Source organism: Neoarius graeffei, chromosome 3 (genome assembly GCF_027579695.1).
Source record: "Neoarius graeffei isolate fNeoGra1 chromosome 3, fNeoGra1.pri, whole genome shotgun sequence".
NCBI classification, from domain to species: domain Eukaryota; kingdom Metazoa; phylum Chordata; class Actinopteri; order Siluriformes; family Ariidae; genus Neoarius; species Neoarius graeffei.
In genome coordinates, this window is record NC_083571.1 from 8,468,001 (window position 1) to 8,491,647 (window position 23,647).

At 41.6% G+C, this 23,647-nt stretch overlaps 1 protein-coding gene across 1 annotated transcript in view; it reads right to left on the reverse strand.

The window, feature by feature from the left end:
• The window catches only part of syne1a (spectrin repeat containing, nuclear envelope 1a), a 491,960-nt gene that overhangs the window by 32,422 nt on the left and 435,891 nt on the right, over positions 1-23,647 (reverse strand). The window contains 7 exon segments of the mRNA XM_060915606.1: positions 3,660-3,810; positions 4,045-4,232; positions 6,672-6,834; positions 14,359-14,525; positions 16,606-16,764; positions 20,306-20,461; positions 20,862-20,987. Coding sequence (XP_060771589.1) covers positions 3,660-3,810; positions 4,045-4,232; positions 6,672-6,834; positions 14,359-14,525; positions 16,606-16,764; positions 20,306-20,461; positions 20,862-20,987 — 1,110 coding nt within the window.

Sequence of the window (23,647 nt, forward strand, 5' to 3'; positions counted from 1 at the left end):
CTCCAGTCAGTTTCCGTGAGGCTTCCTCTACTTCCCTGCCTGCCAAGGGAAAGCCGGGCTGCGACTAGTTGGGGACACAATTGCGGTAAAATATGCGAATATCAATTCAGTGTGATTCCAAGTGAAAATTGTCACTAATTCGTATATTTTATCGCAATTGTTGTATCTCCAACTAGTCGCGGGCTGTCATAGTCCAGTGAGATACTGGCTTTACCTACATAGACGTTGGAATGTACCTTCTCATTGCATTTTCTCCATTTTAATAAATAATTTTAAAAAAAAGTATCATTTGCTGGAATTGAAGAGCAGCAAGGCTTGAGAATCGAGCTGTTGTGGTTTGTTTAGACCCGATACTAAAACTTGTAGCGTCCTAGCAACCACCACAAAGATGCGTACAAAAAGTACAAAAAATGCTTCCTTACCCAGGCAAAAACAACGCTTGTAAACAAAGTTTCGCTAGCTCTTCGCACAACGGTAGCCAAATCCCAGACCACCGCTTCATTCACTGGAAGTAAACTCGCAAGCAAAGGTCACATGACTGAACACAACCTATAGTGGGTGTCCAGGAGCTCATGTATGCAAAAGAGGGCGGATAGCCAGCGTGGTGTTAAGTTAGGTCGAACTAAAGTTCCAGGGAGACGGTACAAAAAAAAAAAATGTGCAAAAATGAACAAGACCTTTGCTGAAAAATGAACCTTACAGGAAAGACGGTGTCCGGTTGTCCACCAGGAGAAATTATCACATGATGCGTAACGTCAAGCGCAAGGGGAACAGCTATAGTAACAGCTCATTCACAGGGACTCGTACGGTGGACGCTGCACATGACGAGACGTTTATTTAACATTTATGGAAGGAGTCTCCAGTGTCAAACTGTAACGGTCCGGCCCCACAATACCGATAACTACAATTATAATGATAACTATAAATAAATAGGTCCCCTGCAGGTTATATGGTTGGCGCTCACACCAGACCAATAATGATCCCTATAGCCCAGGTCTGGGTTTATCCGTATCGTTGAGATCGCTTCTGGAGCAGTTCTTCCAGGCCTGGACCTGATCCAACATGATAAAACATCTGACCAATCAGGTACACTACCGTTCAAAAGTTTGGGGTCACTTTGAAATGTCCTTATTTTTGAAAGAAAAGCACTGTTCTTTTCAAAGAAGATCCCTTTAAACTAATCAGAAATACACTCTATACATTGCTAATGTGGTAAATGACTATTCTAGCTGCAAATGTGTGGTTTTTGGTGCAATATCTCCATAGGTGTATAGAGGCCCATTTCCAGCAACTCTCACTCCAGTGTTCTAATGGTACAATGTGTTTGCTCATTGCCTCAGAAGGCTAATGGATGATTAGAAAACCCTTGTACAATCATGTTAGCACAGCTGAAAACAGTTGAGCTCTTTAGAGAAGCTATAAAACTGACCTTCCTTTGAGCAGATTGAGTTTCTGGAGCATCACATTTGTGGGGTCGATTAAATGCTCAAAATGGCCAGAAAAATGTCTCGACTAGATTTTCTATTCATTTTACAACTTATGGTGGTAAATAAAAGTGCGACTTTTCATGGAAAACACAAAATTGTCTGGGTGACCCCGAACTTTTGAACGGTAGTGTAGATATAATACTGACACTACAATAAACTAAGCCACGATATGTTTTTCTGCGATATTGTTCATACTGTGATCATTTTTTCCTTCACCATCCGTATCAGATCTTTTAATCAACACACATTTTCTGTTCAAAGAAAAATGAACTAGCTTGTTCGTCAATCTGGGAAACATGGCAGCGCTTTGTACGTTTTTAAACCATTAATTTGTGGAAAAAAGGATTTTTTTTTTTTTAAAGGAAATGATAGACTAGGAGCAGCCAGGAAATAAATAATTGACCACGAACCAAACCCAAACTCCGGTTAATAATTTTTCAGCTCATGATTTCTTTTCAAATGTTGTGTTCAAGAAAAAGGACAGCATCTGCAGTGGACAGCGCTGTGCAAAAGAGCAGATTGAGTTTCTGGAGCTTCACATTTGTGGGGTCGATTAAATGCTCAAAATGGCCAGAAAAATGTCTCGACTAGATTTTCTATTCATTTTACAACTTATGGTGGGAAATAAAAGTGTGACTTTTCATGGAAAACACAAAATTGTCTGGGTGACCCCAAACTTTTGAACGGTAGTGTAATTACCTCATCCGCGATGGAGTGAGGGATTGTAATCAGTGTGGTTTGTTTGTGTGTGTGTGTGTGTGTGTGTGTGTGTGTGTCTGTTAAGAATCTGGCATCTAGACAGTTGCACCGACTGACTTCAAATTCTCAGGGTAGGTGGGCAATGGTCCGTAGATTACCTGATTAAATTTTGGAGGTAATCGGGTCAAGGTGAAGATCAAGGTCACCGGAAAGGTCAACCTTTTGGTCAAAATAACATTTTCCATTAGAACTCAAAAACGGTTGCCGATAGACAGATGTTTAATATTATGAGCGTATAGGAACTCCCATATGGCCTTTCATTTGGCACTGTGATCTTTGACCTTGAGTGACCTTGAAAGGTCAAACTCAAGGTCATGGATTTCCAAAGGGCTGTAACTTGAAAACGGCTGATGATAGACAGATATTTACCATTATCAACTTATAGGAAGTGCCATACGGGCTTTCATTTGGCACCGTGATCTTTGACCTTGAAAGGTCAAACTGACGGTCATTGGTTTTCAGAGGGCTTTTCCTTGAAAATGGCTGATGGTAGACAGATATTTCCCATTATCAACTTATAAGAAGTGCCATATGGGCTTTCATTTGGCACTGTGATCTTTGACCTTGAGTGACCTTGAAAGGTCAAATTCAAGGTCATGGATTTCAAAGGGCTGTAACTTTAAAATGGCTAATGATAGCCAGATGTTTACCATTATCAACTTATAGGAAGTGCGATATGGGCTTTCATTTGGCACCGAGATCTTTGACCCTGAGTGTCCTTGAAAGGTCAAACTCAAGGTCATGGATTTCAAAGGGCTGTAACTTGAAAACGGCTGATGGTAGACAGATATTTACCATTATCGACTTATAGGAAGTGCCATACGGGCTTTCATTTGGCACCGTGATCTTTGACCTCAAAAGGTCAAACTCAAGGTCACGGATTTTCAAAGGGCTATAACTTTAAAATGGTTAATGATAGCCAGATGTTTACCCTTATCAACTTATAGGAAGTGCGATACGGGCTTTCATTTGGCACCGTGATCTTTGACCTCGAAAGGTCAAACTCAAGGTCATGGATTTTCAAAGGGCTATAACTTGAAAATGGTTAATGATAGCCAGATGTTTACCATTATCAACTTATAGGAAGTGCGATATGGGCTTTCATTTGGCACCGAGATATTTGACCCTGAGTGTCCTTGAAAGGTCAAACTCAAGGTCATGGATTTTCATAGGACTATAACCTGACGATTGAGAAATATCACCATCATCAACATATAGGTATAAAATAAGTGCTGCCGGGCGAGGTTTGTTTTGCCTGGCAACACTTGTTCAGGGAATCAAACCAATGACCTTTCGGTCCCAATGCTGCTTCTCTAACCATATGGCCATGGCTTCCTCCAAAAACAGTCAACTGTGATTCGTTGTTGAGATTTTCGACACCAGACTCTGCTTTCTTTCTCTCAACTGCTCTACCTCGAACTTCTTCAGCTCCTCTTTCGCGACGGTGTAGAGAACTCCAGACGAGTTGGGCAGAGCTGCGGTTCTCTCCGACGCCTTCAGCCAGTCCTCAAAGTGCGAATAATCATCCAGAAACTTCTGCCACAACCTCCATGTCTCCTCGATCCTGCACACACACACACGGGTGTTTTTAGTGAAACATGAATAAAACGTGACACTGTTAAAATCCACGAATTACAGGATCTCTATTAATTCTTGAATGAATTGTCACAAAGGTGTGCTGCTAAAAGAAGAATGAACGTTGCGGTGGTGTGATATGGAGCACGTTTACAGTTACGATTAGAATCGAGTCAGTTTTGGCGCATCATGAAAGGCGTCATGTAGCCTTATGAAGTTTTACTTGAGCCTGCGCTCCATGGCCACGGCGCAGATGTTCCTCCAGCGGCGGTCCAGGCTGCGTGTGGCCTGCTGGATGGAGTCGCACTCGGTCTCGGTAGCACAGGCGTCACAGTCGTGCAGCAGCACCTCACACAGGTTCAACACCGAGGCCACGCCCGTGCTGTGCTTCTCAATATCTCGCTGCAAATCCTGCAGGAACACACACGCACGAAATCGATCACTTTCCTATCTGACAGGACATTCTGATGTGTTCTATTCAGGGCTTTGAACCGGTTCAAGGAACGAAAACGAAAACCGGGAACTTTTTCTATTTCACATGGAACAGAAACGAAACCAGAAACTTTATTATTTTTTATGTTCCGGAACAGAAACGCTTATTAAAAATAATGGTAACCGGTTAATACCGGTTTTTATTTCGCTCATGAAAGTTTCCGTAGCCTACAAATAAAAAAGTCATTCTTCTCCTGCGCAAGTTTCTATGACCCGCTGGGGTTCACTTCCTGTGTGATGTTCGCTGACTGAATGGAGAGAGCGGGAGGGTGGACTACTATCACGTCTCCACATCTTAAATAAGAGGTAAATATTGCAGTCTATCGTTATTCAAAAACGTCAATTTCAAACACGATATCAATATATTTGTCCACGTTAATGAGAGGCTCGCGAACATTAAATGACGTTAACCTCTGTTAGCCTATCAATGCATAGGGCCTGACTAGCCTTTGGTAACACACTAAACGAATTATCTTTCATTTTTGGCACTTTTTCTGTTTGTGTAGATGGGAAGACATACTGAGAATCCAAATCGCCAACATTTGAAATAATAATTGTTTTGAATTATTTCTTGTCTTATTTAATGAAGGTTGTAATAGAATTAGCCTACATTTGGCTTAAGCTGGATGAGACAGAGACATAATTTTATAGCCATTTGTTAAACAGCTGACAGGGAACGTAATTAACCGTTCCGGGAACGAAATTTTTTTGTTCTAACCGGTTCGGGAACGTCTATTTAATGGTGGAACCCAAAACCGGAAACGTTAAAATTCCGTTTCTGTTTGGAACGAACCAATAGGAAAAAAATTCTGGTTCAAAGCCCTGGTTCTATTCCTCTTCTTCTTCTAAACCATAGCAAGTTGGCATTTACTCTACATTAAAGAACGACATGATTGTCAGGATTTTTATCTGATTATAGTTACACTTAATGTGTGGCAGTTTTACAGTCGTTCCCTCTTTATTCTCTCTTTTCTCTAATCATTATATATACATTATATGAACATGTTTTTTTCTGGAACTCGTGTTTTTCATACGAGCTACATCCAGGACACGGAGAACCAAAACCGGGACATATTTAAATAATATTGGCTGGCGTTGAGTGGTATATCAGATTTATTCCATTCAGCTAGCATGATATTTACACATTCCTTTCAGGTGTTCAATGCAGCTTTCTCTTTCTCAAAATCGTCCGTATTTTGTAACGAAGCAAACCTGGCAGCCATGTTTGTTAACAAATTGCCACTTGCTAGCGCGGAAGTTTTACGTCTCTGACGTGTGACGTGTGAATAATTCCCAATATTTCACTGCAATGACGTCACTCCCAGTGTTTTCCCGCTGACTAGACGCGTGTTGGCAAAATTAAAATTATTTTTGATTAACTTGCCTTTTTTTGTTTGTTTTTTGTGGACGTGTCCATATAATATAAAGAACGTTACACAGTGGTGTGAAGACATGAAGTTTATCCTCTCGTATTGAAAATATATACGTTCACCACTCGAAGATAAACGACAACGAGCTGGTACGAGTGTACGCTGTTACTATAGAAACAATAATGTATTAGACTGAGTGCATGAATATAAACCTGTCATTTGCAGCTACACTACTGTCAGAGCTGCTGTTCTAGAGAATTCATCAACATAACCCTTCTGACCAATCAGAATAGAGAATTTAACAGTGCTGAGGGAGAAGTTAGGATATGAACCTCATAACCTCCACAAACAAGACGGTGTAAATGAAGATAAATTGGGGGGGAGGAAAAGAGAAGGAGAGAAAAAGAGACAGAGTGAAAGAGAGATGGGGAGAGAAACAGAGAGAGAGGGAGAGAAACAGAGAGAGAGGGAGAGAAACAGATGGGGAGAGAAGGGGAGAGAGAGAAACAGACAGCAAGAGGAGGGAGAGACAGATGGGGAGGGAAACAGAGAGAGACAGAAGGAGAGAGAGACAGAAGGAGAGAGAGATATGGGGAGAGAGAGGAAGAGAAACAGATGGGAGGGAGAGAAAAAGGGGGGGAGAGAGAAAGAAAGGGGGAGAAAAACAGAGAAAGGGAGAGAGACAGAAACGGGGGGGAGATGGGAAGAGAGAGAAAGGGAGAGAGACAAAGGAAAAGAAACACAGAGAGAAGGGGAGGAGAGAAAAAGAGAGGGGGAGACAGACAGAGAAAGAGAGAGAGAGGGAGGGAGGGGGAGAGAGATGGGGAGAGAAAGAGAGAGAGAGGGAGGGAGGGGGAGAGACAGAAACGGAGAAAGAGAGAGGAAGAGAAACAGAGAGAGATGGGGAGAGAAAAAGAGGGGGAGACGGGAAGAGAAAAAGAGGGGGAGAGAGAGAGAGAGAGAGAGAGAGAGAGAGAGAGAGAGAGACCTGCTGCTGGTTGAGTTTCTTCTGGATTTCGTTTGTGTCGCAGGTCTCGTAGACGATGGGCCGTGACAGCTCCGTCTCGATGTGTGTGAGCCACGAACGCAGACTGCTCATGTTTTTATCCAGCTGCTGCACTGCCACCAGAGTCTCCCTGAGCTTCTTCACCCTGCGCGCGCGCACACACACACACACACACACACACACACACACACACACACACACACACACACACACAGAGAGAGAGAATGAATTCTATTTTAATCCTATGCACTCTAGCTCTATGACCCAATGCTGTCACTGCTCACAATATTCACACGTCTCCTCAACCGCTCCAACCCCCGGCCTCTTTTACAACCCCGATTCCAAAAAAGTTGGGACAAAGTACAAATTGTAAATAAAAACGGAATGCAATGATGTGGAAGTTTCAAGATTCCATGTTTTATTCAGAATAGAACATAGATGACATATCAAATGTTTAAACTGAGAAAATGTATCATTTAAAGAGAAAAATTAGGTGATTTTAAATTTCATGACAACAACACATCTCAAAAAAGTTGGGACAAGGCCATGTTTCCCACTGTGAGACATCCCCTTTTCTCTTTACAACAGTCTGTAAACGTCTGGGGACTGAGGAGACAAGTTGCTCAAGTTTAGGGAGAGGAATGTTAACCCATTCTTGTCTAATGTAGGATTCTAGTTGCTCAACTGTCTTAGGTCTTTTTTGTCGTATCTTCCGTTTTATGATGCGCCAAATGTTTTCTATGGGTGAAAGATCTGGACTGCAGGCTGGCCAGTTCAGTACCCGGACCCTTCTTCTACGCAGCCATGATGCTGTAATTGATGCAGTATGTGGTTTGGCATTGTCATGTTGGAAAATGCAAGGTCTTCCCTGAAAGAGACGTCGTCTGGATGGGAGCATATGTTGCTCTAGAACCTGGATATACCTTTCAGCATTGATGGTGTCTTTCCAGATGTGTAAGCTGCCCATGCCACATGCACTAATGCAACCCCATACCATCAGAGGTGCAGGCTTCTGAACTGAGCGCTGATGATAACTCGGGTCGTCCTTCTCCTCTTTAGTCCGAATGACACGGCGTCCCTGATTTCCATAAAGAACTTCAGATTTTGATTCGTCTGACCACAGAACAGTTTTCCACTTTGCCACAGTCCATTTTAAATGAGTCTTGGCCCAGAGAAGACGTCTGTGCTTCTGGATCATGTTTAGATACGGCTTCTTCTCTGAACTATAGGGTTTTAGCTGGCAACGGCGGATGGCACGGTGAATTGTGTTCACAGATAATGTTCTCTGGAAATATTCCTGAGCCCATTTTGTGATTTCCAATACAGAAGCATGCCTGTATGTGATGCAGTGCCGTCTAAGGGCCTGAAGATCACGGGCACCCAGTATGGTTTTCCGGCCTTGACCCTTACGCACAGAGATTCTTCCAGATTCTCTGAATCTTTTGATGATATTATGCACTGTAGATGATGATATGTTCAAACTCTTTGCAATTTTACACTGTCGAACTCCTTTCTGATATTGCTCCACTATTTGTCGGCGCAGAATTAGGGGGATTGGTGATCCTCTTCCCATCTTTACTTCTGAGAGCCGCTGCCACTCCAAGATGCTCTTTTTATACCCAGTCATGTTAATGACCTATTGCCAATTGACCTAATGAGTTGCAGTTTGGTCCTCCAGCTGTTCCTTTTTTGTACCTTTAACTTTTCCAGCCTCTTATTGCCCCGTCCCAACTTTTTTGAGATGTGTTGCTGTCATGAAATTTCAAATGAGCCAATATTTGGCATGAAATTTCAAAATGTCTCACTTTCGACATTTGATATGTTGTCTATGTTCTATTGTGAATACAAAGCAGTTTTTGAGATTTGTAAATTATTGCATTCCGTTTTTATTTACAATTTGTACTTTGTTCCAACTTTTTTGGAATCGGGGTTGTATTTCCCTGCTTCATTTTAAAAACATGGACTTAGTTATGAGAGAGAGAGATCAAAAGAAAGAGCAGCAAATAGTACATTTCTACCTCATTTCTAGCTCTCTCTCACACACACACACACACACACACACACACACACACACACACACACACACACACACACACGTTCACATTGTGGACTTGGATTTTGTTACAGTGATGGAAATCACTGCAAACCTGCCATTATTAAAGGTATTATATTTCATATTGAAACTTGTATTCTTTTAGTGATTATAGAAAATCGTGCGTGGTGATTGGTCGAGAGATTCAAACTATTTCTCGATAATCACCTCTAGCGATTCGGCAAAATGGCGGCCGAATTTTAACTGAATTTTACGAGATTAAATTGTACATTTTTACAAGAAAAAAAATATTTTCTCTGTGATTCTCAAGCCGTAAATTTACGAAAGACTTAGATTTTCTCTGAGATTTTAGTCATAAATTTGTGAGAGAAAAAAAAAAAATGCAGACTTTGAGATTATAGTCGTAAATGTACAAGAAAAACCTTTGATTTTCTCAGATTGTACAGTCATACATTTGCAAGAAAAAAACCGCGCAGAATTTTGCAAGATTAAATTGTACATTATTACGAGAAAAAAACCCTCTGATTTTGTCTGAGATTGTAAAGTCATACATTTGCGAGAAAATATGCAGAATTTCCATGATAGAAATTTGTAAATTTCCAAGAAAAGCCTTAGATTTTCGACGAGACTGTAGTCATAAATTTGTGAGGAAAAAAATATATTCTCCGAGATTGTAAAGTCATATATTTGCAAGAAAAAAACCCAGAATTTTACAAGATTATAGTTGTAAATTTACGAGAAAGCCTTAGATTTTCTCAGAGATTGTAAAGTCAAACATTTCCAGAAAACAAACAAACAAACAAAAAAACGCAGAATTTTATGAGATTAAATTGTACATTTTTACGAGAAGAAAAAACAACAGATTTTCTCTGAGACTCTAAAGGCGTAAATGTATGAGAATATGAGAAAAACCTTAGATTTTCTCCGAGACTGTAAAGACATACACTTGCAAATAAAAAACAGAATTTAACGAGCTTAAACTGGACATTTTTACTAGGGGGAAAAAAAACAACTCTGATTTTGTCTGAGATTGTAGTCATAAATTTGTGAGAAACCCCCCGCAGAATTTCTGAGATCATAGTCGTAAATTTACGAGAACGCCTTAGATTTTCTAGGAGATTGTAAAATTTGAGGGAAAAAAAAAACCCGCAGTATTTTACGAGATTAAATTGTAAATTTTTACAAGAAAAAAAACCTGACTTTCTCTGAGATTCTAAAGTCGTAAAGTTATGAGAACAACCCTTAGACTTTCTCTGAGATTGCGAGAAAAAACACAGAATTTTATGAGATTAAAAATTGTACATTTTTACAATTAAATAACTTTATTAAATAAATGAAATAACTTCCCAGCCACAGAATGGCCTGATATTTTGTGAGATGTTATGGAAATAAACATCCATCACAATGACCAAAGTTCAGACGGAACTAAATTTCACTGATTTTATGAAATCAAAAGGCCGACTAGCTTTAACCGAAGCTCTTGATTTGTCTCTGTGTGATCTGACGCATTGTGCTGCTGTCAAGCGATCGGCTGATTAGAGAACCGCATCAAACAGCAGGTGGATGGATGGATGGATGGATATCCCTAATAAAGTGGCCAAAACCAGTATAACCTTGGCTTATGTTCCTGAAGACCACAGCTGAAGACAGGAAACTAAATCACAATCAAGACGAGAGATGACACGATACAGAATTATTATACAAATATAATCAAAACCTTGAAATAAAAAACATCCATAAGAAAATATACAGTCAAGTCTCTTTATATTTAAATATTTCCAGTTCGTAAAAAAAAAAAAAAAAAAAATCAGTTCCGAATGCAATTCCAATCCTTTCCATTTGTTACAAGATCGGATTGAATTTTTTTTTTTAAATCTTTTTTCCCTCTGATATCTGATCCACTATTTTTTTTTCTTCTGGTATCAGACTGATGATCCTGGGTGTTGGCTTGAAACCCTCTCTAGTCAACTATTTCATGAACAAATCCAGTGAATTAAAGGTCGATGTGATGATAATGAGTGATGATAACCTGATAAACTCGCACCCCAAAAGTATACAGCACAAGCCCTGGATCCTCTCAGAAGAAACTCGTATTCGATCTCGTAAAAGTGAGAGAAAAGTCCTGCCTGGTGACGTCGCAGTCGCACTCCGGCAGCTCCGAGTCTCGGTCTGGACTTTGCTCCATGTTCTGCGTGCCCAGGTCCAGCACCATGAGGACAAACGGCTCTGATCCGGATCCTAAACCGAACCTTTCTCCTGCTTCAAAACTCACTTTCGTCTCAACACCAGCTCCTCTGTCCTTTACTGCTCTGTGTGTGTGTGTGTGTGTGTGTGTGTGTGTGTGTGTGTGTGTGTGTGTGTGAGAGAAGTGGGAGACAACTGCTCCAAGGCATGTAGCAGTGAGGGGTGACTGAGTGACGGGTCCTTCTGCAGCTAAAATAAGACTACAGTCATTAACACATGCCTCTGTGTGTGTGTGTGTGTGTGTGTGTGTGTATATACAGACAGTACACAGTGTAAAGCACTCCTTTTCATTTCACTCCAAAACATCCATCATATATATATATATATATATATATATATATATATGACTTAATTAGCCTTGATGTTGGATCATCGTCTCGGAGACTCCGCCTCTTCGTTGTAAGTCACGTGACGTGATAAAGCAGATCACAGACTTGTGTTTTGTCTCTAAAAAGAAACGCGTAGGCGTGTTTGGAGTTTACAAAACATACTCCAGCTTCCTCACATTATTCCATCTGCTGATGCGCCGTTAGTCACGATCACATGTGGAGGCGCCGTGAGACACCGAGACGCTCATCGTATCACCAGCTTACGCATCACCGGTAACCATGACAACGCTCTTTACCAGTCCTAACTAGTCGAACTTGCTAGGCTCAAAAATACACACGCTGGTATTATAGGTATATACACTTGTGTTCAAAATAACAGCAGTCCAACACGACTAACCAGATCAAATCACTGTTTTTGGTGGAAATGATATTACTACATGGCAAATAATTTACCAGTAGGTGTAGTAGAGTCATAGAAAACCAACAGACCCAACATTCATGATATGCATGCTCCTGAGTCTGTGTAATCGAATAAGTAAGTGAAAGGGGCGTGTTCAAAATAATAGCAGTGTGGAGTTTAATTAATGAGGTCATTCATTCTGTGAAAAAACAGATGTCAGTCAGGTGGTCCTAATTTAAGGATGAAGCCAGCACATGTTGTACATCCATTTCTCTCTGTAAACCTGAGAAACATGGGTCATTCCAGATATTGTTCAGAAGAACAGCGTGCTTTGATTAAAACGTTGATTGGAGAGGTAAAACGTATACTGTAAAGAAGCGCAGAAAATGATGGGCTGCTCGGCTAAAATGATCTCCAGTGCTTTAAAATGGACAGCAAAGCCAGAGAGACGTGGAAGAAAACAGAAGACTACCATTCGAATGGATCGAAGAACAGCCAGAATGGCAAAGACTCAGCCAATGATCAGCTCCAGGGTGATCAAAGACGGTCTGAAGTTACCTGTGAGTACTGTGACAGTTAGAAGATGCCTGTGTGAAGCTAATCTATCGGCAAGAAGCTCCCGCAAAGTTCCACTGTTAAAAAAAAGACGTGCTGAAGAGGATACAATTTGCCAAAGAACACATCGACTGGCCTAAAGAGAAATGGAAAAACATTTTGTGGACTGATGAAAGTAAGATTGTTCTTTTTGGGTCCAAGAGCCGCAGACAGTTTTTCAGACGACCCCCAGACACTGAATTCAAGCCACAGTACACTCTGAAGACAGTGAAGCATGGTGGTGCAAGCATCATGATATGGGGATGTTTCTCTTACTGTGGTGTCGGGCCCATTTATCGCATACCAGGGATCATGGATCAGTTTGCATATATCAAAATACTTGAGGAGGTCATGTTGCCTTATGCTGAAGAGGAAATGCCCTTGAAATGGGTGTTTCAACAAGACAACGACCCCAAACACACCAGTAAGCGAGCAGCATCAGGGTTCAAGACCAACAAAATGAAAGTTATGGAGTGGCCAGCCCAATCCCCGGACCTTAATCCGATAGAAAACTTGTGGGGTGACATCAAAAATGCTGTTTCTGAGGCAAAACCAAGAAATGCAGAGGAATTGTGGAATGTTGTCAAATCATCCTGGGCTGGAATACCTGTTCACAGGTGCCAGAAGTTCTCAGAAACCGTGGTTATACAACTAAATATTAGTTTAGTGAGTCACAGGAATACTAAATCCTGAAGATTTTTTCAGTTTATACAGTAAATATTTGGAGTTTGTAATGAAAAATGCAGACACTGCTATTTTTTTGAACAGCCCAATGTTCATTTTTCTTCATTTTCTGTAAAGTAATTAAAATATTCATACATTTTTCTTCATGTTTTGATGTAGAATATAATGTGCATTGTTCCCAATGCATGGAAATAAAAACTATTATAAGGATTTTGAGCTTTACTCACGTTTTTAAACACACTGCTATTATTTTGAACACAACTGTATTACAACACTGGAGTATCGGAAATGAAATAAATAATATCGGCCGGTGTTGAGTGGTATATCAGATATATTCCATTCAGCTAGCATGATACTGAACGAGTCGAAGACGAGCCAACCATTATTATTATTATCATTCGTACACATTCCTTTCGGGTGTTCGACGCGCCTTTCTCTTTCAAAATCTTCCGTATTATGGAACGAAGCAAACCTGGCGGCCATGTTTGTTTGTTCACGGATTTTCACAGTCGCTCGCTAGCATGGAAGTTTCACGTCTCTGACGTGTGACGCCATGTTGTCTTGACAACCATCCGTGCAATATCGTAAACCATATTCGACGCTCATTCTCTATTGGGTAGATTGACGTAATACATGCAGGATAAGCGATATGCTAACAATATTGCATGCTATCGAACCAAATGAATGAAACCCGCTCGAAGGGAATAGAACATGTTTTTATTCCATCAAAGAAGGATAATATTAGCCCCCCCACAACGTGTTTATCTGATTGGTCCAGAGGTAAAGGAGCGCTTGATGGGTTTCAATTCGCAATTTTTTCCTTTTAAATTCCGAGTTGTTTTTTTTTTAACCTTCATCATTGGCACACGATAACCTCCAGAGAAACCTCTTCTACTTTCATAAGCGAAGCGCACACACGCACGTTTACCTCACTATCCTTGTGAGGACCTTCCACTGACAATTATTATTGCGGTTAATTAATGCTGTGCCTGCACCTCAACCTCAGTAATGAAAAGGAAACTTTCGGCGCTTTTATTTATTTATTTTGTTAAAAAAAATAAAATAAATTTCCTTGTGGGGACCATCTGAATGTCCCCACAAGGTCGAAATTGTCAGATTCTACTATCATTGTGGGGACTCAGTAGTATAGAAAAAACACACACACACGTCTGAGACACGGATAATCCTGATAAGGAATTAGTTCCCGAATCGTACTGTTAGACGGAGAAACGGTGTTCGTCTTACACACTTGTGTACCCACTGATAGCTGTGACATCATCAGGATCCTCATGCAAACCTAAAAGACAAGTGCGTACTGCTTTCCAGGCGCTGTGTGTGCATGCGAGTCACCTGTCTGCGTCTCACCTGGCTGCGATGAGGTCGAGCAGGTGCTGCCAGCGCTCGTTCACTTTACTCAGTTTGTACTGGATCTCGGCCGCTTTGCTCTCGTGACTGGCCTGAGCCAATCTCTCGCCCATGAGCTCCAACTGCTGCTTATTCTCCTGCGCTACAGAGATCTCCTCCTGATAGTCCTAACACACACACGCACACGCCTTAGTAACACCTTCTTTAAACCAAAAGTCAAATATTTCCTCAAGAACATGATTCGTCTCTTGATCAAGGAATGAAACACACCGCGTGTTGTGCTGTTACAGAGCCTAATCTAGGAATTTGAAAATAGCGGACAGATCCCTCACTAGTTGTAGAAACAGGGGACAGAAAATATTAACATGGGTAAAAATATCCCTCATTTGTTCCAGTTAGTGGGGACAGAAAAATAAGTAATACATTGGTAGATATTTTCAAGAGTACATCTATAAACAGAACAGTTTTATTAATCTTTACTTTTAGAATATCATTAACATAATACTAAATTGAACTTTCAACAAGAAAAATTAAATTACTCAAAAAAAACCAAAAAACTAGCAATCATGTAGAATGTGTAAGATTACCAGGACTACAAAAATGCAGAAAAATAGGCTTTACTTATCCAAATGCACCTGTTGGTTCAAAGGTTAAAGTGCAGAGAACCTCACAGCACAACATGAAGTTACCTTAAAATATAATTGCCCCAGCTTTCATGTAAGAAAAAAAACTATTAATACTAGTACTGTGTGCAGGCAGTCTCTCCTGAAGACTATAATTATAAACTAATAAAATAAATGGCTCAGGCTTCATAGAAGGAAAAAACAATTTGAACAGAATCTCACAGTATGATGCTGAAGCTGCCTAAACAATGGAAAATAAAATACCATTTTGGCAAAAATGTTGGCATCCATTAATTTCTTGCATTAAGTAAAAAAAAAATAAAGTGCACACAGTGCTTCACTGTAAACATAACGCACTTTCAGTAACAGAATTTAAGCCTATATAAACACTGACTCGCACATCATGCGATGTTGCCAGATACTGTTGACGTTTTCCAGCCTAAATATGTTCAAAACCCACGAAAATGCACTTAAAACTGCCCAATCTGGCAACACTGCGCACATGCTGCTTCTCTTGAACGTATACACGGAAGTAAGGCGGAAGGTAGTTTGTCGACGTCACCGCAAGACGACGCCAACGATTGGTCAAATTTGCGGGAAAGTTGCGGTGATTGGATAGAATTGCAACACTGCCCTGAATTCACGGGGATTGGTTGAATTTGCGTTGATGTTGCAAATCGCGAAATCCTGGAGGGTCTGAATGTTATGTTTGGATGAGACAGAACGATATGCCGTGTGCTTTTGGGTATTTTTAAAACACTTCACACGATTGGTTGAGATACACTGTCTTCCGGTTCAGTGACCAATGATATAGTTCACGAAACTGTTTTACCCGCTAAATAAACCATTCGGAATACTTTGGTCCTTTCCGATATTTTCCGATTGGTGTGTAAGCAACGCTATATTTACCGCAGTGCTTGCTAGCGGGTGCTGACAAATTGATACGCACAAGATTCAGTAAAATGCGACTACACGCTCTCTACTTATAAATGCGCGACAAAATGAATAGATATGCGATATCACTCTCGCGCCCAAAAAGTGGATGTGCGACAGACAGATAAAAAACGCGTATTATGCGCCCTAGATTAGGCTCTGCTGTTACAGGAAAATAATCAGTGACGAGCTCTTATTGCACAGAGCGGATTCTTTTCCTGTAACGGCATGATTGCTTTCAAAATGTTTTATTCCTCTTGCACCACACCAACCATTCATTTGTTTACTGGCTAAACAAGAAAACATTGTACTTTTTATCCATTTCTAGTTACACACGGCGCTGTATAAACAGGTGCAAAGCACTGACACTGGAGGCTCCTTCCATAAATGTTTACAGCAACGAGTACACGCCTGCTGTTGCTATAGAAACGGTAATGTAATGCATTACCGTGAGCGCTATAATATTAGTTATAAAGAAACGTGAGATTTGCGGCTGTCGGAGCTGCGGTTATAGGAAATGAATCGACACCTTCAATCTGATTTCAACAAATAAGTGGAACAGACTTGCGAAAACGGAAAGACTTCGTAGGGAATAAAGTAAAACTCCAGAACTATCGTGCACGATATCACGGAGATGAGAAGTTTGCGTGGAGAGAAAGTTGGAGGCTGGTATATGAGGGGGATGTCTCACCTTCCTGAGCTTCTCGATCATCTCGTCGATGCTGACGTCTCCGTTCTGAGACACCTTACTCTCCATCTGAGTCAGCCACTCACACAGCTCCTTATTCTTCTCATTGAACACGGCCCACTCGTTCAGCTTCTCACTCACCTGCTGCCTACGCAGGGTTAACTACACACACACACACAGTTTATTTGCAGACACCTGTAGTATACAGATTTACACCACTGTTATACAGTGGCAAGAAAAAGTAAGTGCACCCTTTTGGAACTCCCTGCACTGATGTAGAAATTTATCTTAAAATATGGTCCAAGTAACAGCAACGAACTGTTTTCCGATTATCATCTTTCATGCCTTTAATGAACACTCCTTAAACATTCACAGTGCTGGTGGAAAAAATAAGCGAACCCTTGGATTTAAGAACCTCCTTTGGCCAGAGCCAAGAATCTGACAGATGCACATTTGCGGAAATATTTTCACTATTTTTACCCGATCGCTATGAATTTTCACAGGGGCGTAGAGCACGCAGAGCCCTTTCGGAAGAGGGCAGCCATGGCCTGCTACGACCTCGGCTCGGTCCGCTATTCGACCCTGAAGCCTCGTACAAGCGCGGCTCGCCAAAAACTTTAATATAAGCCCTGGCTCCAGCCGTGTACGCGCACTGGGATTTAAAAATGTATAACTCGTCCACTGAAAGTCCGAGCCCCGGCAAACTTTACAGGCACCTCCCTCGGCCTGTTATTCGCGACAAATTTCGACCTCTTTCTGGAGCATTTTATTGGTTTGACCTAGATTCTTTGTCTCAGGTTACGCTATACAAAGCATCGCGAGAATACAGGTAATTATGTCAGCTAAGCATCACCGCTTACCACAGGTGGTCGGATGCTGAGCCATTGGTTGAGCGTGGCTATAGCCCATGGAGCCAGCTAGCGGTAAAGTAAACAAATGCCCTGTGACTGATGCCAAGTGGAGCACATATATTTCTGACCAATGCACGTGCATCGGTTGCACCGGTCTGGATCCGTCCCTGCTTTGGCGGCAATAACCTCAAATAAGTAGCTGTGGATCAGACCTGCACATGTTCAGGAGGCATATTCTTTGGATATCCTGTGAGAACGGCTCTGGGTTCTGACTAAGTCACTTCAAATGTGGATTTTCCTTCAACTGAGCTGATGTTATCCTGTAGGACGCCTTGATAATCTTGGGAATTCATTTTCCCCTCGATGATGCCAAGACGTCCAGGCAGCAAAGCAGCCCCAAATCATGATACTCCCACCACCATGCTTCACCGCAGAGGGTTTTTTTTTTTTGGAAGAGAAGCAACTTCCTCTGTGGTGTCCTATCTGGAGGTGGACATCCTGCCTGTTCAGTGTTTTTCACATAGACTCCTTCAGGAGGAATTTTGGACCGTTCTTCCTTACGGAACTGCTTCGGCTCAGCCATATTCTTCGGCTATCCTGTGAGAATGGCTCGGTGTTCTGACTAAGTCACTCCAAAAGGTGGATTTTCCTTCAACTGAGCTTCAGCTACCCTGATGTTATCCTGTAGGACACCTTGATAATCTTGGGAATTCATTTACACCTCGTTGATGGCAAGATATCCAGGTGTCAAGGCAGCAAAGCAGCCCCAAATCATGATGCTCCCAACACCATGCTTCACCGCAGTGTGCTTTTTGTTTTGAAGAGAAGCAGCTTCCTCCATGGTGTCCTGCCTGGACATGGACATCCTGCCTGTTCAGTGTTTTTCACAGAGACTTGTTCAGAAGAAATTCTGGACCATTCTTCCTTACGGAACTGCTGCAGCTCAGCCATATTGTTTGGATATCCTGTGAGAACGGCTCTGGGTTCTGACTAGGTCACTCCAAATGTGGATTTTCCTTCAACTGATCTTCTGCTACCCTGATGTTATCCTGTAGGACACCTTGAAAATCCTGGGAATTCATTTTCCCCTCGATGATGCCAAGATGTCCAGGCAGCAAAACAGCCCCAAATCATGATGCTCCCACCACCATGCTTCACTGCAGTGTTTTTGGAGAGAAGTAGCTGCTTCCGTGGTGTCCTGCCTGGACGCGGACATCCTGCCTGTTCAGTGTTTTTCCACATAGACTCGTGAACAGAGATATTATCCAGTTCCGGTCATATCTTCAGTCCTTCAGCTGTTCCTCTCTGGTTCTTTTTTACCTCGTTGAGGATTCTGCATTGATCCTTTGGAGTAATCTTGACTACGATCCCACTAGCCACAGTACTAAACCATCTCATTTGTCTAAACGTGGACTGATGAATATCTAATCTCACGGAGAGTGCCTTGTAACCCTTTCAGCAATTCTTGATCTGAGGTCTTCAGAGCTCTTTTTTTTTTGCATGGCATGGTTCACATCAGCTGATGCTTCTTTTTGTTTTTGATGTTTGAGTGTTTTATAAAGTCAAAATATCTCGAACCTACATCTCCAAACTCGTTTCGCTGATTGGACTCCAGGTTTGCTAAATCCTGACTCCAGTTAGCTTTAGTTGAAGTCGTTAGCTGGCGGGGGGGGGGGAATCACTTCCTTTTTCCAACATGCACTGTGAATGACTGAATGATGTATTCAATAAACAAGAACAAAGCAATTATGGTGTGTGTTATTAGTTACAACAGGCTGTGTTTGTCCATTACTGTAGCTTAGATGAAGCTCAGACCATATATATTTCACTGAAAATAGTACAAAGACATCATCAAATGTCGAAACTGAGAAATTTTATTGTTTTTTGAAAAATATATGTTCATTCTGAATTTGTCGTCAGCAACATGGTTCAAAAAGTTAGGACGGGGCATGCTTACCACTGTGTTGCATCACTTTGACTTTTAACACCACTCTGTAAACATTTAGGAACTGAGGAGACCAACTGCTGTAGCTCTGAACGTGAAATGTTGTCCTGTTCTTGCAGTCCGGGGTCTCTTTTGTTGCATTTTTTTACTTCATAATGCGCCAAATGTTTTAAATGGGAGACAGGTCTGGACTGCAGGCAGGCCAGTTTAGCACCTGGACTCTTTTAATCCAGAGCCATGCGGTTTGGCGTTGTCTTGCTGAAAGAAGGAAGGCCTTCCCGGAAAAAGATTTTGTCTGGATGGCAGGATATTGCTCTGAAACGTGTATATATCACTCAGCATTAATGATGCCTTCGTGTCATGTGCACTAATGCACCTTCGCATCATCACAGATGCTGGCTTTTGAACTGTACACTGATAACAAGCCGGATGGTCCCTCTCGTCTTTAGCCTGGAGGACGTGGCGTCCGTGATTTTGAAAAAGAATGCTTTTAGGAACAGCATTTTGTTTCTTACGGCGATGAAGCGACTGGCCGCTGTTTTGCCGAGTCTCTCGAGGTGATAATCGAGAAATAGTCTGAAATTCTCGACCAATCAGCAAGCGTGGTTTTCTATAAATCACCCCTGTATTTATACTAACGCAGCATATGAAGCATTGAATTGTGTCGTGTTTTTCACCTCAATAAGACACTCACTGCATTGTCTTGTGACAGTGAGACCAATAATGAGAGACGCATCGCAGTTACGATACAGATTTATTCCTTTTTTGTGACGCTGCATGCTACACGCCAGAAACAACACCATGACATTTATTATGGTGTGACTCTGCTGGGTGCCTGGGGGACAGCAGTGAACCAGCGCTTTCACCTACTGTGTGGGTATGTGTGTGTGTGTGTATGTGTGTATACCTGATGACATGTCTCCTCCCACTGTCTCTGCAGCAGCTCCAGTCTCTCCTGTAGGACTGTGAGGTCGTCGGAGCTCAGGCTGCTCGAGAGCGAGTCTCTGAGCACACACAGAGCGGCCACGTCATCCGCCCAACCTTCTGTGCTGCCCTCTAACTCCTACACACACACACACACACCTTATCTTATCTGAACCTGCCACTCTTATCTGAAATAACCACTCTTTACATCCGTGCTATACAGTAAAGTATCTCAACAAATCTAAAACATGTTAGAAACCAGGTGTAATAATAATAATAATAATAATAATAATAATAAAGTCCAGCTTATTGATGGCGTGAGGTCTCGTCTCGTTAATAAACAGTGATATAAATACCGATCCTACTCCCCACTGACCGCACATCCTGCTCTGAGCTACGACTCGCTTCAATCGTGAAAGCATTTTAAACGTGAGGTGATGCAAACACGAGGCCTGATTCTCCCTCGGACTGAATAAACAGTCAGTGAGAACAGTGGACGAGTGTGTGTCCCGTGAACGTGAACAGGGTGTGAGCTTTACCTTGCAGCGGATTTGCTCGTTGTGCAGCTCTTCATGGTGCTCAGGTAAAGGCAGAGAGAGCTTCCTCTTAAATGCTCTCAGCTTCTCGTGTGACGCAGCAATTCCTTTCTCACACTGCTCCCAGTCCTACACACACACACACACGTTTCCTCAGCAGCATTGATGCAGTCTAAACTCACATGGCCATTACACAACCTGACCTCAGTCATGCAAACACATATGATGCTTGCAGAGAGACAACACACACACACACACACACACACACACACACACACGAATACCTTCTATTCTTGTCTCTAGCAAACAGAAACCTCACAGAGAAAACCATAGGCATCTTTTCCTAAAAAATAATCGGCATCCCGTCCCTGTTCCGGATATTTCCATCCCTTGGAATGCTGCGTCACACACACACACACACACACACACACACACACACACACACACTGCGTCTCTTCACACCACCTCCATGTCTCCTCTCTCTCTCTCTGCATCTCTCTGTCTCCCTTTCCCTATCTCTCTCTGCATCTCTCTCCCTCTCTCTCTTTCAGTGTCTGTCACTTTGTGTCTCCCTGTGTCTCTGTCTCACTCTCGTTGTCTCCCTCAATGTCTCTGTCTCTCATTGTCTGTCTTTTTGTGTCTCTCTCTGTCGCTCTCTCAGTCTGTCTTTTTCTGTCTCTCTCTTGCTGTCTTTGTGTCTCTCCCTCCATCTCTGTCTCTCTCTTTCTGTCTGTATTCTCTGTCTCACTGTCTCTCTCAATGTCTCTGTGTCTCTCTCGTTGTCTCTCTCTCTCTCTCTCTCTCGGTCTTTGTGTCTCTCCCATTGTTTCTCTCTTTCGCTCTGTGTCTGTCTCTCTCTTTGTCTCTCTGTCTCACTCTCTTTGTCTCTCCCTCAATATCTCTGTCTCTCTCTTTTTGTCTCTCCATCTCTCTCTTTCTGTCTGTATCTCTCTTTGTGTGTCTCTCTGTCTCTTTCTCTCTCTCCCCATCACTAAAATCCACAGATATAAAGAACTCAAGAGCATCACAACTGAAACAATTCTTTAAAACGTAGTCACACACTGAAGAGAAGAACAGCGTAACCGACCCGTAAACACGAACCCTCGGCACGCAGCTGCTCGACAGGCGACTTCCCAGTTTGTTACTGTGTTCGGCTAACATTAGCTTCACTTCATCCGTAAATGTGTTTCGCATAATTGTACTTTATATTTTGTGATTCAGCATGATCTTTTTCTCTGATTCTTATTTTCTTATTCTTGTTACATGAATTTACAAATAAAAATATAATATCGGGATTCTCAAATTATTTTTCCTGGGATCTCATTCAGGTGAAGTTTCCATGAATTTGGGAATCCAATTTAAAAAGCTAAACGTATAATTAACAGTTATTCCATGAAATCAAGTCATACACGAACTGATCGTGGCTATAATCCATGTACAACCAGATTGAGTGGAATAACTGTTTTATTCGAGCCACATTCACTGGATTTTGAGAAACGGAGCATTTTTATTTTTTGCAAATTTGATAAATAAAAACTTTATACAAAACATCCGACAAAATCATTTCCGCTTAGAATGGAAACAAACCGGCGAAATGACAAGCAATTTGTGAAAAATGCAATAATAATAATAATAATTCTTGAAAAAAAAAAAAAAAAAGACATTCTTACCATCAAATACTTTTATTCCATTTTTTTGGGGGGGGATTTTTGGGGGTTTTGTTTTCGAGTAGAGTTTTTATTTCGTCCTCGGTTGATTCAGCAACACGCTCCGCCATTTTGTTTTTCTCTCCTCATGGTAGGTATATGAGCTGATAGCCTAGTAGTAGAGTAGCCAATCAGAGTGCGCGACTGCTCATATCCAGTGAATGTGGGTACATAGTCTCACCAAAATATTTTTTTTTGGCACAAGTTGTACTTTTGCGAATAAAATACCAAACATGGACATGGAACTTAAATAAATGTTAAAAAGACACAGTTAAAACATGCTTATAAAGGAATTTCAGTCCATGACCACGACGACCAAAGTGTGAAAAGCTGACTGCTGAATGTAATAAGGAGTCACTTACACTTTTTCCAGATTTTTCCCCCAGACTCGAACATCTTTTGCGAAAAAACAACATTCTGATAATGTTGTCGGGGGAAATATTGTAGACATGCAAGAAGAAGAGCTTTGTTATGACTAGAATTTATTAAAACAACAATGTGCAGCTTTAAAGCTGTCGGCATGTTGTGTACCGTAAATCAAACGGTGCTAACCCTCCAAACGTCCATTTTAATTCCAGCTTGTAATGCGACAAAACAGGACAAACACCAAGGGGGATGAATACTTTTGCAAGGCACTGTAGTCGAGCACAGGCTGTAGTGATTTTGGTTTTCACACATACGGTACGGTGCAAAAGTCTTAGGCACATTATTTTCCGATGAAAAATAATGAAATGAAATGTTTCAACGTTAAAAATAAAATACTGTAAACAGTAATCAGTAAGCCGTAATGAATGAAACAAAGTCGATATTTGGTGTGAGACGAAATTCTCTTTGCTTTAAAGAAAGAAAAAAAAAGTCGTCGTCTCAGGTCCAGTGAGTGCAGTTTTATAAGGAAATGTTTTAAAGCTGTAGGTTTTACTGAGCATCTTCCAGAACCAGCCACAGTTCTTCTGCACACTTTTGCCGCTTTTCCACTACAAACGCGGCTGAGTCGGGCTGAGCCGTGCCGTGCTGAGTTGGGCTGAGTCGGGCTGAGCCGTGCCATGCTGAGTCGAGCTGAGCTATTGAAGTTGCATTTCGACT